General features: G+C 41.2%; 1 protein-coding gene across 1 annotated transcript in view; it reads right to left on the bottom strand.

Annotated features, from left to right (window-relative positions):
- Window positions 1-14,754, bottom strand: part of cacng2a (calcium channel, voltage-dependent, gamma subunit 2a) — a 52,101-nt gene extending 37,347 nt beyond the window's left edge. Inside the window, exon 1 of the mRNA XM_026325394.1 lies at window positions 14,529-14,754. Within this exon, the coding sequence (XP_026181179.1) occupies window positions 14,529-14,754 (226 nt within the window). The remainder of the gene's footprint in view (window positions 1-14,528) is intronic.
- Between the last annotated feature and the right edge of the window lie 1,029 nt (window positions 14,755-15,783).

The following is a 15,783-nucleotide window of genomic DNA, read 5'->3' as shown; positions in this document are numbered from 1 at the left end:
CATGAGAGAGGGTCAGAGAAGCAAAAGGGTGAGGGGGGAGTGACTTGGAGAGAGGAGAAGGAGAGGCTGATGGTGATGGTGGGGGTACATCCAGTATTCAGTGTAGTGCTTCTCTGCAGTTCTTTTTTTTCTATTCTTTAATGTAGTAGAAAAAAAGCCAATGGTTGCAGTCTGGATGCGTCAAACCACCCTCCCCTCAGTCTCTCTCTCTCTCTCGCTCTCTGTCTCTCTCTGTCTCTCTCTCTCTCTCTCTCTCAGTGGCGATTGGCAATTCACTGAGTGTCCACATGTCATCTCTTGCCCTGATGCAGTGGCAAGCAGCTCGGCATGCTGGGAGGAGGAAGGGATAAAAAAAGGGGGGAGTTTAGGGGCTGGCAGTAATGGAGGGCAGGCAAGATGGCTAGATGGATGTTCATGTTCATCCATTTCCTTGTTCCATTACATTTATGTAAATCCTGCTAAGTATGAATGGGTCTATATGTGCATGTGTGTCTGTGTCTGTGTGAGCTCAGAACCAACCTCATTTTTCACCTCCACCCCTCCATACACTCTCTCCCTCCCTAACCTCCTCTCATGGCCTGATATAAGACAAATGTTGATTCCTCACTGCCTCTTTTGATTCCTCTCCACATCCTTTCCTGTGTTGTTCTCTTAAATCCCCACACAGCTGCTAAGGACATGTAATATTATGGTGTATGAAAAAAAAGAGGTGAAAGGAGTTGGGTTAGAGGAGATCACTTAATTCTAATAGATAATCATTTTAATTAAACCTCTGTGCAGTTAGCGTTTGCATTGACGAGCCTGTCTCGGAATACTACAAGCATATTTTTGACAGATGATGGAGACGATTATGACCCACACTTGCTGTTGGAAAGTCAACACACACACACACATGCACACACACACACACACACGCATAGACGCACACACACATACACACACACACACACACACACACACACACACACACACACACACACGCATAGACGCACACACACATACACACACACACAGAGGGCTGGTCTGCCTCCATATAGTTAATGAGGGGAAATGAAATATGCACAACGATCAGCAGACGTCCATTATATCAAGTGACCTTTCAAGGACACGGATGCAGCCGCAGTGACAGTCGCTGGAATTAAAACACATGCAACCAGTGAATCAAAGGGGCGTAACATAGAAAAAATAGAGTAGAGATGTCTTGCAGATGAAGAGTGTCGATAAACAGCCACCATCGCTGTTTACATTTGCTTCAGTTTCCAACCCTCAATAGTCACTCACAGTCTCACCAATTATGTTACAGCCCTAAGTACAAGATAATGACCAATTATTCTTTTACTATGGACAATTTGTGCTCAAAAATCTATTGAAAGGCTCCATAAAACATGGCTGCCTGACAGCTGAAGTGTTTTATCATACTTGCACTGTATGATAAAAGCTGGAAAATCCATAAAACACACTGAGAGTTGGCCTTCTTTAAATATGTGGTCGTACGCTCTATACAGAAACACTGAAAAATTACTCTGGCAAGATGTACAGATTATGTAGAGATTATGTAGAGATTAGTTGTTAATAAATATTTACACACACTAACGGTAAAGTGTAATTGTTATGCAGCTCCCTGAAACGAGTGTCAGTTAACTGCCGGCATGGTTTACGTGGCACAAAGCTAACGTGTTACCATTTAAATCTGCGCTGTAACAACGGAGAATATGAAAAACATTGTTTAGGAATTTATGCATGTTTTTGTTCATTTTGTCTACCTTGACCCTGCACCATGAAACATTTTTGATGTCAATCTGAAAGTCTTACTGCACTGCCAGCCCATGAAACTGTAGTGTGTGTAGCTGCTTCAACTTCATGTTTTAATTTTTGAGCTCACACATAGTCTGCATAGTTGAGTCTCAGAGCTCTCATTAACTCAGAAAATGGGCTTAGGCAAGCCAACACAGCGTTTATGCAAAGGTGACAGAATGGGAAAACCAACTGTTATTTGGACTTGGGAGTGTTCACACAATTTTAAATTAGCTGAATTGACTGGATGAATTTATATTAAGTCTATTTTAGATGTAACTCCTTGTGATAGACACTTTGGAGCACTCTGACAATTTGAAGTTCTCTTCAGTATGTGGGAAGAGAATAGTTTTCAGACAGTTATCTATCTATCTATCTATCTATCTATCTATCTATCTATCTATCTATCTATCTATCTATCTATCTATCTATCTATCTATCTATATATATATATATAGATTGTATATATATAAAACTGTGATAATTGTCCCCAAATACTTCATCTGTCTTTCATTCTTACCTATTCTCGGAAAGAAGTGTTTTATTAGAAGTCATACTGACACTCATTTTTAAAGTCATCAAATGACACCCAGCATCGTTTTTAACACACATTTCATTCACTGCCAATGTCCACATGCTCACAATATGCAACCTGCGTTTTCACAGTCTACTAATTTCACAAAATTTAATGAGACTGCTGCAAATTCTCACTATCCTGTTGTCTTATTTAAATTAAATTAACACGGTGCTACCAAGGGCAAATATGATTAGATGTTGTTCAGTGATCAATGCAGACATGGTTTGGGAAGGGAAGCCTGAAGGCTGTTCTGTTCAGTTTATTTCCAAGACATGTGGCCTTCGATACTACTCCACTGTGCTCTGACTTCTCAGCCGAGCTGGCCCGGAGCGAGTGGTATGAAGAACACTGTGGGTAAATAAAAGATTCATTTTCACAACTTGCTCATGCTGTCATCCTAAAGACCGGCACAGCGTAGGCCCTCACCGTGGTGATGTAACGGCATGACACATTAAAGACACACACAATACGAGGCTGACAACAGACACACAAAAAACTGTAAGGCTGGAGAAAATGTCACACACTGCTGAAAAGAAAGGAAAAACCATGCATTACATTATATATGCATTACATTTGCACTTGTTTCCAGGTGAAAATGTGCTTGTGTGTGTGTGTGTGTGTGTGTGTGTGCGTGCGTGCGCGCACGCGCGTGTGTGTGTGTGTGAGAGAGAGACTTTTTTTCACCCAGAGAGCTGTCTGTGTGCATGCTGCTATGATCATGAGAGACTCCCTGTCCTGGAAAGCGATCTGACAGAGCAAAGGGAAGCCATGCTGCTCCTCATTAAAAATTCATCCTGTTCCTTACTGCTCACAGAGATACATGAAGGTGAGTGCTCACATATATGCCTACACACACACACCAACACACACACACACACACGCACACGCACACACACACACACACACACACAGGACAGAAGAGAGGGGGAGGAGACAAGCAGCATGCTCAACTGGAAATTACATCATTCTCCTCAGTGGACTTAGCAACACCTCATCTTCACTAAGATCAAGTTTAGCTTTGATAACAGCAGTGACTTCATTTTGACAAATTCCCTGATTCGCTCTGATCTGCAGATTTGTGTGGCATAGTCTTTTTATCCCAGGAAAAATCTGCAGTTTTGTCAGCAGTTCAGCTGATGCTTTGTTGGAGTCACTGTATGTACCTCGACAGACATGAATAATCAAGTGTCTTTCCCAGACACCAGGTTTGCATCATTTCCTGTAGGAAGCCTATTAAATCATCATCCTTCAGGTTAAGCACCCAACTCACTCTATCAAGCTGCTCTGTCAAGATGTGAGCGATAGAGCAAACAGTGGCTAAATCAATTAAAGTTAGGTCATATTCAGCATTTGCTTAAATGAAAATGATTTTTTTAGGGGCAGAGCTTTGAACATCTACCCAACATACACCAAAATAAACCGAACTGAAATGTCAGACTGCTCTTACATTAATCTTGTCTATGAACTCATCACTGTGCAGCAACCTTTTGCCTCTTTGTCCTTTTTTACCCTTGTGTTTTGGATTGAAGCAGTTTTCAGCAGTCTCATCTGACAGATACAGTCTCATTACAACTGTTTGTTTTCCAACAGCACCATTTGCTGTGACAGTGGGGTCTGCCAGCCCTGTCGACTGCAGTAAATACTCACTCTGGAGTGCAGTAAACACGGCCATCTGAGCAGCGTCACACTGTCAGGCAGCTATGACGTCTTCAGACACAGACAGGCAAGCACAAAGGCCAGTTTGGTGCCTCCGGGGCCACCAAAGGGTACTCCATATCTATGAAGGCACCAAACCCACTGTTTGAGTGGCTCGTTATTGCACATGCTTTCGTTTGACAAAAAACAGAATGAACGTGAATAAAACTATCCATCTATTATCGCCGCTTATCCTGGAGAGATTCACAGGGGTGGGGGCTGGAGCCAATCCCAGCTGACACTGGGAAACCATGGAAAACCATTTGACCATGGACAGCTATGAAATTTTGTACAGGTAGTCATGATCCTAAAGATTTCTGCACCCTCAAGTATGTAAATGGAGCTATGGGAGTGCTGCATTGCACTGGATTGCATTTAATTGTACATGTGTATAAACAGTGTATAAACAGTGATGATTTTTCACATTATATTTTTATTATTAAGGGCTGCAACAATTAATTGATTCATAGAAAAATTAGATTAATCTGCATTTAATTTGATGGATTAGTTTTTTAGTCATTTCTCCAGTTATTTCAGCTACATGTTCTCAAATGTGGGACTTCACTGTTTTTCTTGGCCTTGCAGACAAAAATCAATCCCAGTAAATCAAATATCTGCCTGAAATATGATGTCTGGATTCTTTGCATTGTTGCACAGAAAACAAATCAATGATATTAGAAGTTAAATACCAAAGACATCTAAGATTTTAACACAAAAAAAGGTTTTCACATGCACTTTAACTTCACCTACACACCCATACTCTCTGAGCCATCTGTACCAAATCGCCTTCATCCTCTCAGCCCGGCTGTGTAACATTCCTGTAGAAGTGCACCATGCTATCTCTTTCCTTCTTCCTTGCCCTCTACATTTGCCCTGTGCTCCATCCTCCATCTGTCAGACACAGGCTCTGCCCTGCTGCCGTTACCTCCAGGCATCCTCCTCTGTCCTCCACTGGGCCCAGGGCATTGGCTTAGTCCTGGCCAGAGATATGTAGACCTTTGGCTTCAGGAACTCTCCCACTGAGTGCAAAGGGGCTTTGTGGAGGTAGGTACATCTCTGTCAGCCCCCTACTTCTCTGTTTGTTTGTTTGGTGTTTATTTGGATCATAATTAACTGTAGCACCACGGCATCACAGCAGCTATTCTTTCTGAGGTATGCATGCTGTGACAGCAGGAGTGGACGATAACTGATGATAAGTTATTGAGACATAATATTATACAAACGCACAGCTAAAATAATCATATGCCATATGCCATTTAGTCCATGTCAGAAGTTACCTAATGAACTTCTCCACTAGTTAATATATAGATTATATTCTCAATAATTCAGTTAATTGTTTTGTCTGTGGGACATCACAGTGGATTAGTGGTTAGCACTGTTGCCTCACAGCAAGAAGGTTCCTGGTTTGAAACCCATCAGGGGCCTTCCTGTGTGGAGTTTGCATGTTCTCCCTGTGCTTGTGTGGGTTTTCTCCAGGTACTCTGGTTCAAAAACATGTATGTCAGGTTGATTGGTGACTCTAAATTGTCCATAGGAGTGAGTGTGAGTGTGTGAGGTTGTGTGTCTCTATGTGGCCCTGTGATGGACTGGTGACCTGTACAGGGTGGACCCCTGCCTTTCACCCAAAGAGAGCTGGGATAGGCTCCAGCAGATCCCTGTGACCCTGGTTTGGAATAAGTGATGGATGGATGTTTTGTCTGTACAGTATGTAAAGAAACCTCCCCATATAATATAGTCCAGTACAACAGCATCACTTCTGTAATTCTAAAGTCAACAATAAACATAGAGAATAATTGAATTTCATGTAATGTTGATTACTGTATTGCATTAGGTTTGAACATGTGTACAGGACCTATTGCTGTGGCCATTGTGAAGTCCACCTCAGAATTGCACTAATAAATCCACATTGTGGTGATTTGGGTGAACTGACCCTTTAAACAAGTCAAGCACTGAGAGAATAAATGAGGGTTAAAGGAGAAATCCCTACAGCCCGCATGCTGTAGATCCACTACGCAATCATTATTGTTGTTATTAATATGATTATTAGCATTAGTCTCATTATCAGCAGCAATACTTCCAGCTGGGGTAAAGCCACAAACAGGCGCTAACCGTGCCCCGTCCCTTCCCCTAACCCTGAGATGATGCAGTGTGTTTGGGCTGCTTTCTGACACAAAGCAAATACGGTGTAATAGATTGCAAATGAACTGCGCCATGGACACCACCAATTAATCAAAAGGCAGATTGCCGTACTTTCTCTGTGCTATTGCAGGAGAAAAGAGCGAATCACATCTCCTTAAAATGAATGGATTGTAACTGCAGTTAATTATCATTTACTGCTGGGTCTCTTTGGGTTGCTTCCACACTTTAAGGATACGGCAGGTGAAGTGGAACGGAGAGGAGCTCAGCTGCCATGGGATCTGGGATTGGCGTGGTTGTAATTACACTCATTGTCACAGAAAGAGGATCAATTCTATGTAATCAGAGCACAATCTGACTGAAAATTGAGTGTTTATTCAAGACACTTTGACATGGAAACTTTTCAATAACATTTGCTTGATCAGTAGTTGAGGTTGAACACAAGACAGTGGTTGCTGAGTCCAGTTGGGTTAAATATCGACACACATTTTCACTACTTTTGCTCTTGACCTCTGAACTTTGACCTCTGCAAAGTAAAACACAGTCAATTTGTATCTTGTGTGTCTTTGGTTGGAAGGAAATTAAAAACGAGCAGTTCCTTATACCTATTATCTAGATGGCTGCATTTAATTATCTTCAAACCGGTCAGTTACTCTCCTGATTGATAAAGGATTTTTCCATAAAATTTTCAAAAATAGTGAAAAATATCTGTTACAATTTCACATCTTTCCAACATGAAATCATTGGATGTCACTTTTCAGGCATCAGCTATAAAACATTTTATTATCAATTGTTCTGCTAATTATTTTCTTGTTTAAGCATTTAGTCAGAAAATAATAAAAAAATAATATCTGCCCTCTTAATGTCCTGCTTCTTAAATTTCAACTTATAATATTAAACAAAACCAAACAAGAAATTGCACATTAGAGAAACTGAAAACATCACATTTTTTTGGCATTTCAGTTAGAAAAATGACAATTATCAAAATGTTTGCCAATTATTTTTCTGTCAGTCTACTGACAAGTGATGACTAATTGCTGCAGCTAATCATCTTTTGTCTATTTTGTACTTGTACTACACTAAGACCCTTACATTTTTTTGCTTGTTACTTTTATTATTAGTTATGTAGTTATATAGTAAGTGTAAGTATAAGTATTTTATTTAAGTAGTTACTAATTAATTTTTGAATTGTTTCAGCTCCACGGACCTACATTTCACTTTTTATGTTTTTTGTGTTTGTGGTTAGATACACTGCCTTTGTTTTAATTCATTAATACCAGCTACGTTGTTCACTGTTTTACATTTTTGGTAAATTATTCCTCCGGGTTTCTCTATGTATCTGAACTGCATTTTGCCCCATGTCAAAATCCTGTTTCAAAATGGAAACATGTTGAGTTACAGGAGTGAGTCGACACGAAAGTGCTCGTGCCAGCAGGCAGGCAGCAGTCCTTGCCTGCAGTATCATGCTGTGGTGAGCTGTAGTGCCACACAGTGTGCTTACACAAACTAGCCCAGGGTATGTTTGGTATTGATTTGTTCTCTGGTCATGTAGGATAAACATAGACCCCACCCAACAGGACCAACCGCAGCTAAAAATAACACATGTAAATGAAGGCTAGAACCACAAACACACACACACACACACACACACACATACATACATGCAGGCCTGCTGGTTTTTTGATGACGCGTCAGGGGTCACGGGGGATAATTATTATGTAGTAAGTGAAATGCTGCTCCTCTTTGACGCATGTCCCATCTGTAATTTGGTTCTGTTGGGGTGGGTGGGGCTTGTGCAGCGGGTGATAGCATTTACGGGAAAGTGTCATCAAAGTTTACTGCCCCTGTGTCACAGATCAAGCCATCTGAGCCATTAATCATACACTAAACCAATTACTGAGCCATCACACCTCTCTGCTGTCCATCTCATCTCACAGACCCTGTCATGATAGACGAATGCTGCTCCTAAGACATGTTGGTGTCTCTGCTACCTCTCACAGTGTGCACTTTAAACCTTTGTTGTCCTCTAGTTTTATATAATTTATCATACAAGGTTTTTCTTTTTTTATCTAAAGGGATCTGAGCCCACTGAGTGGGGTATAAATTGTTCCACAGTGCTAATTGTGAAGATTCATGTGTTTGAGTGTTTCTTTGGTTAATAATAACCAATGGCTTAACATTTATTAAACGACACAATGCTGTTTTAAAAGTTGAGTAATGTGATAACCATAGCATATATACTGTCTTCTCAGATCCCATCACCAATTTTCAGAACAGAACAGCCATGTACCCTGAAAGATGGGACTTGGAGCATTTTTAAGATCTGAATCCAGTTCCAAATCTAAATCCCTTTAAATCCCTTATTAAATCTTTCTAAGTAGTTTGTTTGGTGAAGAATGAGACATTTTCTTAAAAAAAAAAAAACTGCTTTTATTTCTGAGGGTAGTTACAAGTGAAGCGATATATTCAGTGGTGTTCCTAATATTCTGAACCCCTCATGTATGTAAACAGGGAAGACGGAGAACAGAGACACCAGGGAATCACTTCATTTCACACAGCGTTTTGACTTTGACACAGAGCGTCATCTGTGTGAATAGATTTTGTGGCTTACAGTCAGTGTGCAGGCGTTGCTGGTTTACACACTATGCACAGTTTATCATAGTGTGGTGCAAACTTAAAATGGCTGCCTTTAAGGTCTGTTGGAGAATAACTTGAAAACTGAAACATAACATTTTGAAACAATTTCAACTGTAAATGCAGTTTGAAGAAAAATAACATACTATATTTGTCTAATGTGGTTTAACAGTGGCTGATATATGAAGGAGACTGGAGGCTGCTCCCAAACAGAAAAATTGAAGTCTACACTGATTTTCTAGTAGCAGAATCTGTTCACAAGGATTGTAAGAAATGACAACCTCAACAGTAACACGGCCTAAGTAAGGCCACAGTCCTGCACCATCCTGCCTCAGCCTAATCCAGTAGTCTCTGGCCTGTAATTTGGCCTTAGTGGGCAATAGAGAGGGCAAGGTGGAGACCAATAAAACAGTCACGTTTGGAAGTGACTGTCTGCAGTCTCAGCGGAGAGCCAATGAAAGGCAGCCGAGGGCAAAATGAATCCCATCCATCGCCGGCTGCAGGGCAGAGTGACAGTGCAGTGCAATAGAGCTCAGTCACTATACGCAGGCTGTTATCAGATGAAAGGAGAGGCAGCGCAGAGCAGTGATACAGTCAAGGCTCAGTTTCTGCTTCAACAAGTGGCCCTGAATATGCTTTACATCCACATTGCTCTCAACTTGTGTATAACATTAATCCTGACCCATGCAGCTGGATGTACAGTGGATAGGTGTCATAATACAGTGTAATGCCACTTTAGGGCCGGGACATTAGCCTGGGTGGGCATACTCCAGCTGGGTAATCCTTATCTGATTGGACTATGAGACTAATCCTGCTCCTCTCTGCTGCTCAGCTCTACTATCTGCTTTTATCTTGCCCTGCCTCTCTGCTATAGGCAGAAACACACGCACACACTACATTGATACTTGCATGTGCTTATACACAAAATGCATGAACTGTAGTCTGTGCTGATTGATGGGTGGTCTGGGAGGCCATACTGAAGCTGTAACCATATTAGTTCAATTTGTTGAGTAGCATCACATGGGTTGACAATGTTGCATTCCCTGAGTTTTGTCTTAGGCTGCATATGGGATGTGGATAGTATATCACTGTAGGTGTTCTTTGGGGCTCACATGGCCTGATCTCACTCCGTACATTTAAAATTGATATGTCTATAACTCGCTGTGATGGACTGGTGACCTGTCCAGGGTGGACCCCTGCCTTTCACCCAAAGAGAGCTGGGATAGGCTCCAGCAGATCCCTGTGAGCCTGGTTAAGGAATAAGCAGGTATAGATGATGGATGAATAGATGGATAGATGGATGTCTATAACTTCTATTTTGATGCTCATAAATAGAAGTGAACACAGTAAGGACAGTAATCTTCATTTAAGACTATTATTATGAAACAATGTCTGAGCAAAGCACAGGTTTAATCCTAAAACTAGTATAGTGGTTAATGCTATTGAACCAACTACTCATGATCAACTAAGTCCTCTGCCCCCCCGACCTTTCCTCTACATAACCAGCGTCTACAGGAAGAAACCTGCGCAACATGTGGTGCAAACATCCCTGATTCCCAAATGTTTTACCTTAAAAACATTGGTGACCAATTAAAAACAGATTTAACTGGCCAATCATCAAAGCTCTGACAATAACTAGCAACTGAACAGTAATGTGCTGGACAGTTACAGGACTGTTCTTGTTAAAATGGTCTCCAGTAAAAATCATTCAGGACAAATAATCCCTCCCTGAAGTTAAACTAAATGTCTTTGGGTTTTGGGCCATTGGTTGGACAAAACAAGACATTTGAATATGTCAGCTTAGGTGTTGGGAAAGTGCAGTGGGCATTTTTAAAACAAATTTTGACATTTTCTTCACCAAAGATTTATAAATGAATGAACTTATTCTTCAGACTGAAAATGAAAATAATCACTTGAATCAGCCAATCAGTAAACTGTAAATACACAATTCGTTCCTTTCTCCAGCAGTGACATTGTTGCATTTCTCTGGCAAACAGTGATTGAAGCAGAGGTCGATATCTTGAAGCACCCAGTGTGGGTATTCCCATTTTGCTTTTTCACAGGTTCTCCTCTCTGGTAGCTGATTATACAAACACAAACCATCGCCCACCTGTGTCCACTCTGCGAGCCGGATGTGTGGGCCTTTGCTGCCAAACACACAGTCTGTGTTCTCAGCTGTGCTTAGGACCGAATGACTACTTCAACCATTTGTGGCTTGTTTGCAGCCTGATCACCAGTAAGATTTCATTTAAGCAGGGCTGGGGAAAAGATGAACACTAGTCATCTTGGCACTTTGAATTAATTGAGCTGAGATGCAAACTGAAGAATAATTAACATCTGAAAGGCCAGACTTGATACGACTCATCTCTATGCTGAAGCAAAGCTGAGTTTGCAGCAAGCAGACTGTTTATCTCTGTCTCTCCCCAGCTGCATCCGCTCTGTACTTTTCTATTTTTTTTGTTATTTCTCCCAGATTTTAGGTCTAAAATGTGAAAACTACCTATAATTAAATGTACTCACTTTCTAAGACCCAATTTCCTGAGCAGGAAGCTATTTGAATTAGAATTTAAATGAATGTGACCCTGTTAAGTAAATGCAGTGCCCTCTTTTTTTTTTTTCCCCCACTCCCTCGCCTCTTCTGGGCCAGGGATCGTTCATTCACAAATAATAAATCTGAGTTTATTTCCTGCCATTTTGATCCTGGATTCAAAGAAAGAGGCTCATTGTGCTGACACAAAGGCAACAACACACATCAAGCCCAGAGTGTGATGTTTTGATCTCATCTTGACTCTGTGCTGTTTTGTTTGCTAATTAAATAATGTCCTAACAGTGATAAAGGCCAGTCGCTGTCACATTCACACTGTAGCTCCGATGTGCATTAATGCAACCACTATATCTGCACTTTGTGGCATGTCTTTTATGTAACAAGGGAAGGTTGGCTGAGCTCTTTTCAAACACATCTGGAGTAACCACAGTTTGTTCTGTCTGTTGTTGACACCTGAGCAGCTTCTCTGGAACAGCTGAGGTGTAAGAGCTATCTGCTGAAAAACAGTGCTGATGGGAGATTTGAGTTTCACTGTTAATATAGAAATGAAAACTTCTCTCTCTCTCTCTGACCTGCACTTATCTAATGCTCTGATCCAATGCACATTAGAGTTAGCCTTTCAATTCATCCATTGAATTAACTGTACATATCCATGTAACAATGTTGGAAAGTTTCTGCTTCCATCCTTCACTTCCAACATAAATTATCCTTCATCTCTTTCTTTCAGCACAGTCTGAATCAACCATGATAACAGACTATTTTACGCTAAAATGATCACGTAAAGCACTTAAAACATATCACCCTCTAAAATTCTCATATGGTTAAAATATTGAAACTAAACTAGTTAATTATATATCAAGCAGTTCAAACTAGCAACTGCAGCAGTAGAATGGTGTTTACATAGTGATGTAAAAATCATATATAATTATTATAATAGGACAATACTTCTGCACATTAGCTCAGTTTGAATACATGGCTCCATGTTATAGAACAACATTATTTTTGTTCTCTAGTTCTGTCTGTGTCCATGTGATTAATTTAGGTCTAATATTCATTTTATTTTACCTCTGGTTTTGGTCTCTACCAAGCCCTAAGGGAAATGTCTGTTTCTTTAGTTGGTAAACTGTATGTTACAAACGCTGCACCATGTTCACCCATTAATCTCTAACTGTGTCTGGCTGATCTTTGAAGTTCAGCAGGTTCTGTACAGTTTTTGGGGCTTGGTCTCTGAAAACAGTGGCCTGGTGTGGCCCAGAGCTGCACTACGTGAGCGGTGGGAGTGGACCAAAAAAGCAACGTTGTGGCCTGGACAGCTGTCTGATGTTTTTCACTATGAGACAAACATTGATTAGAGCTGCTTTAAATTGTACTTGCCACTTCATGCCAGTTATTAAAGCTCTGAGCTGAAAGTACACAGTCTGCCTGAATATTACAGGAGCCATGAAGCATAGAGTCAGGCACAGCAGCCTTTCAGGGTTTCACAGCTAAGAAGATGAGCAGATTTGTAACGCTCTGCACCCTCACAAGGTTACAGTGCCTCACTCTCAGGTCAGCACCCAATGCCTCCACAGGGACATGACAGGAAACACACCGCCTGCGCCTGACAGGGTGCATTCTGGAGGTCGTCTTGAAACCTACATGCACTCAGGATGTGAGGCTGTTTGACATCTCAGAGAGTATTGAGCACAGACAGGTGAAAGGTTATATGAGAAGCAGATCAGACAGAAACAGCTACACCTCTGCTGCTCTGGCCTCAATTTTGGGTCTTCATTAGAAAAATAAACCTCCTGTCCAAAAGTGCTGGCCCAGTGTCACAGGGATCCCCTGCAGCTTCCCTTAATTAGGGTTAGACAAGTGTATTGGTTTTCCAGTAAATCAAGCTGATATATGATGAAGGTCCTTCCCTAACTACAGCTTGTGAATATGTTATTATTTAATTATTTAAACTCCAGTGAAAGAAACAGTTTCACAGCAGTGTGGGAGGTTTTTACACAAGGCTGCAACCAGAAACCTACATCACCCTGCCTACAGGAGCAGAACACCCAAAAAGACCTGTCTCAGTTTCAATTTAAATTGCATTTTAGACTGGATCTACACCAGTTTTTTTATATTTGTAGCTTGAGATTTTGTAAAATGTAGCAACGTGTCTTTGCAGCAACGTCTGCTCTCGTGGTGCAGCTAACAAAAAGATAAACTAAGCAACATTTATTAGAAAAGAGTGAAGAAAAGTTGGAAAATAAACATACTTTGTGGAATTAATCTGAATTAAGATTTGTCTGCCTTTCCCTATCATATTCTTCTGAGGCCTCAAGTTTCTCTTGCATCTTGCAACAGAATCCTGCTGCAGCAGCTGTGGGATATTTACTCTCTATGGTCCTTATTTAACATTTGCTGACCTTGTGACACCTTAAAATGTCTCATCTCAAATCAAACAGTGATTTTGCATCCTCAGATTGTTTCTTCTGGTCTATTTTCCCAAGCATGTTGACTTAAACCTAACCAATGTTTCACAACAGAAGAGCCGAAGCATACACTGTGGTAGCAGAATTGGGATTTTTCTTAATACACATAGATTTAATTACATATCATCTAACTCCTCAGATTTGTGCAATCCTTCCAGGGGCAACAGGGGCCCTACATTCAGCTCCTTTGCCATGTGAGCCCTTAAAATTCATCTTTGCTGTAACCATGTCACAAGTTGCATGTGCCATTTTAGCTAAAAAGTGAATTTTCTTTGTTGTACTCTTTTATCATAGATGTGAAATCTTAATATTTTGCAAGAAAACAGTAAAGTTAAAAATAATCATGAATTTCTGTTTGTTTAATAGACCGTTTTTAAAGCAACAGCACAGGACTGGCCCAAAACAGAAGCCATGTATTTCTGAAAATGATGTAAATGCAGTCAGGGATGATGAGCTCCTGTCTGTACTGACAGCTATTCTGGCTTTTAAACACCAGCTTCACTCCACTGCTGCTGTGCATATCAACAGAGGCACTAAGGAGCATCCCTAGACCTGTAGTGGCTTTGAAGGCAAAGGTGCAGAAGGGCGTTCAAACTGTGTTGCAGTAGTAACAAGACCTGTCTGGAAGAAATCACACAAATGAAACCAGGTTGGAAAAGTTTCTGGAGCCTCCCTGTGTCCTCACCTTCCAAGCAGCACGTCCTCCACAGGCCCGAATGGGTCATCACCTCCTCGTTCTTCTTGCTGGTCTCGTTCTCGCTCATGGACTTGGTCTTGCAGACCCCGCGGGAGTACAGCCAGTAGTCCGTGCCGACCGCGATGGTCATGAGGCTGAAGGCCGCGAAGGCTCCCACCGTGGTCAGCAGCATCTGGACTCCGCGGTCGAACAGACCCATGTTTCCGCATTCCATGAAAGGGGGACCCCCTTTCCTCTTGATGTATAGGAAGTAAATATTTGAAAATTTGCGGGACCAAACCAAACCGAAAAAACGGGATATACTGGAGCGGAAGGAGAGGGAAGAAGGAGGAGGAGGATGCGGTAGGAACCTTATGGTTGCGTTTGGGTGAGGACCAAAAGAAGAAGAAGAAGAAGAAGAAGAAGAAAAAAAACCCACACTGTGGATGGCAGGGAGGGTTTTAGGGGGGCAAGGAGATAACGAGGCAGTGATGTCTCTCCTCTCTGTTTGTTCTTACTTTGGAAACGAGATGAAAAATCAAGTATGACAGCACCTCAGCGGGCCTGTAGCTGCAGATGTAGCCCACACTACAGCCACTTGCAGCAAAAAAAAAAAAAAAAAAAAAAGCTGGAATAACAGCACAGCGCTGCAAAGGATTAATAATATCCTAAAACCTTAAAAACAGCGGTTTATTCTCTACAAGCCTGCAAAACAAACAAACAAACAAACAAAAAAAAAAAACAAAACAACCTGTATCTTAACTTGTAAAGGATGTAACTACAGCTGAATTAACATGAGCTCAAATGGAGCAAAGCGATGGGATGGTGGGTGGAGGGGGTGGAGGTTATTAGAGTAATGGCAAGCTTACAGTACAGCAGTTCAATATGTCTGTTACAATGAGCTGAAGTTACTTTATACCATTACTAGAAAGAAGGGAGGATTAGAGCTAGATCCCAAGCTAAACTATAAAGACTAGTCTTTAATATTATTATTCTAGTTGGCTTCTGTTAGTGGGGAAGGAGGAAAAAGCGGGGACGTAATAATAAAGTGGAGAGGGAAGAGAAGGACAGCAGGGAAATCTATCATATTAGTGGAAAACAGGAGATTAAACAAATAGACGGATTCAAGTCCTGTCGAGGTGAAATAAAAAGAAATTCCCGGGGTTTTTTCTAACGTGTTGTGAGGTGAAAAGTAAATAAAACGCTGGCTTCTTACAAATCAACCCAGTGGAATGAGAAAACCAAGGCTAAAGGAATAAATTAA

This window comes from Mastacembelus armatus, chromosome 8 (assembly GCF_900324485.2).
Source record: "Mastacembelus armatus chromosome 8, fMasArm1.2, whole genome shotgun sequence".
Lineage (NCBI taxonomy): Eukaryota > Metazoa > Chordata > Actinopteri > Synbranchiformes > Mastacembelidae > Mastacembelus > Mastacembelus armatus.
This window is presented reverse-complemented; position numbering and strand designations above follow the sequence as displayed.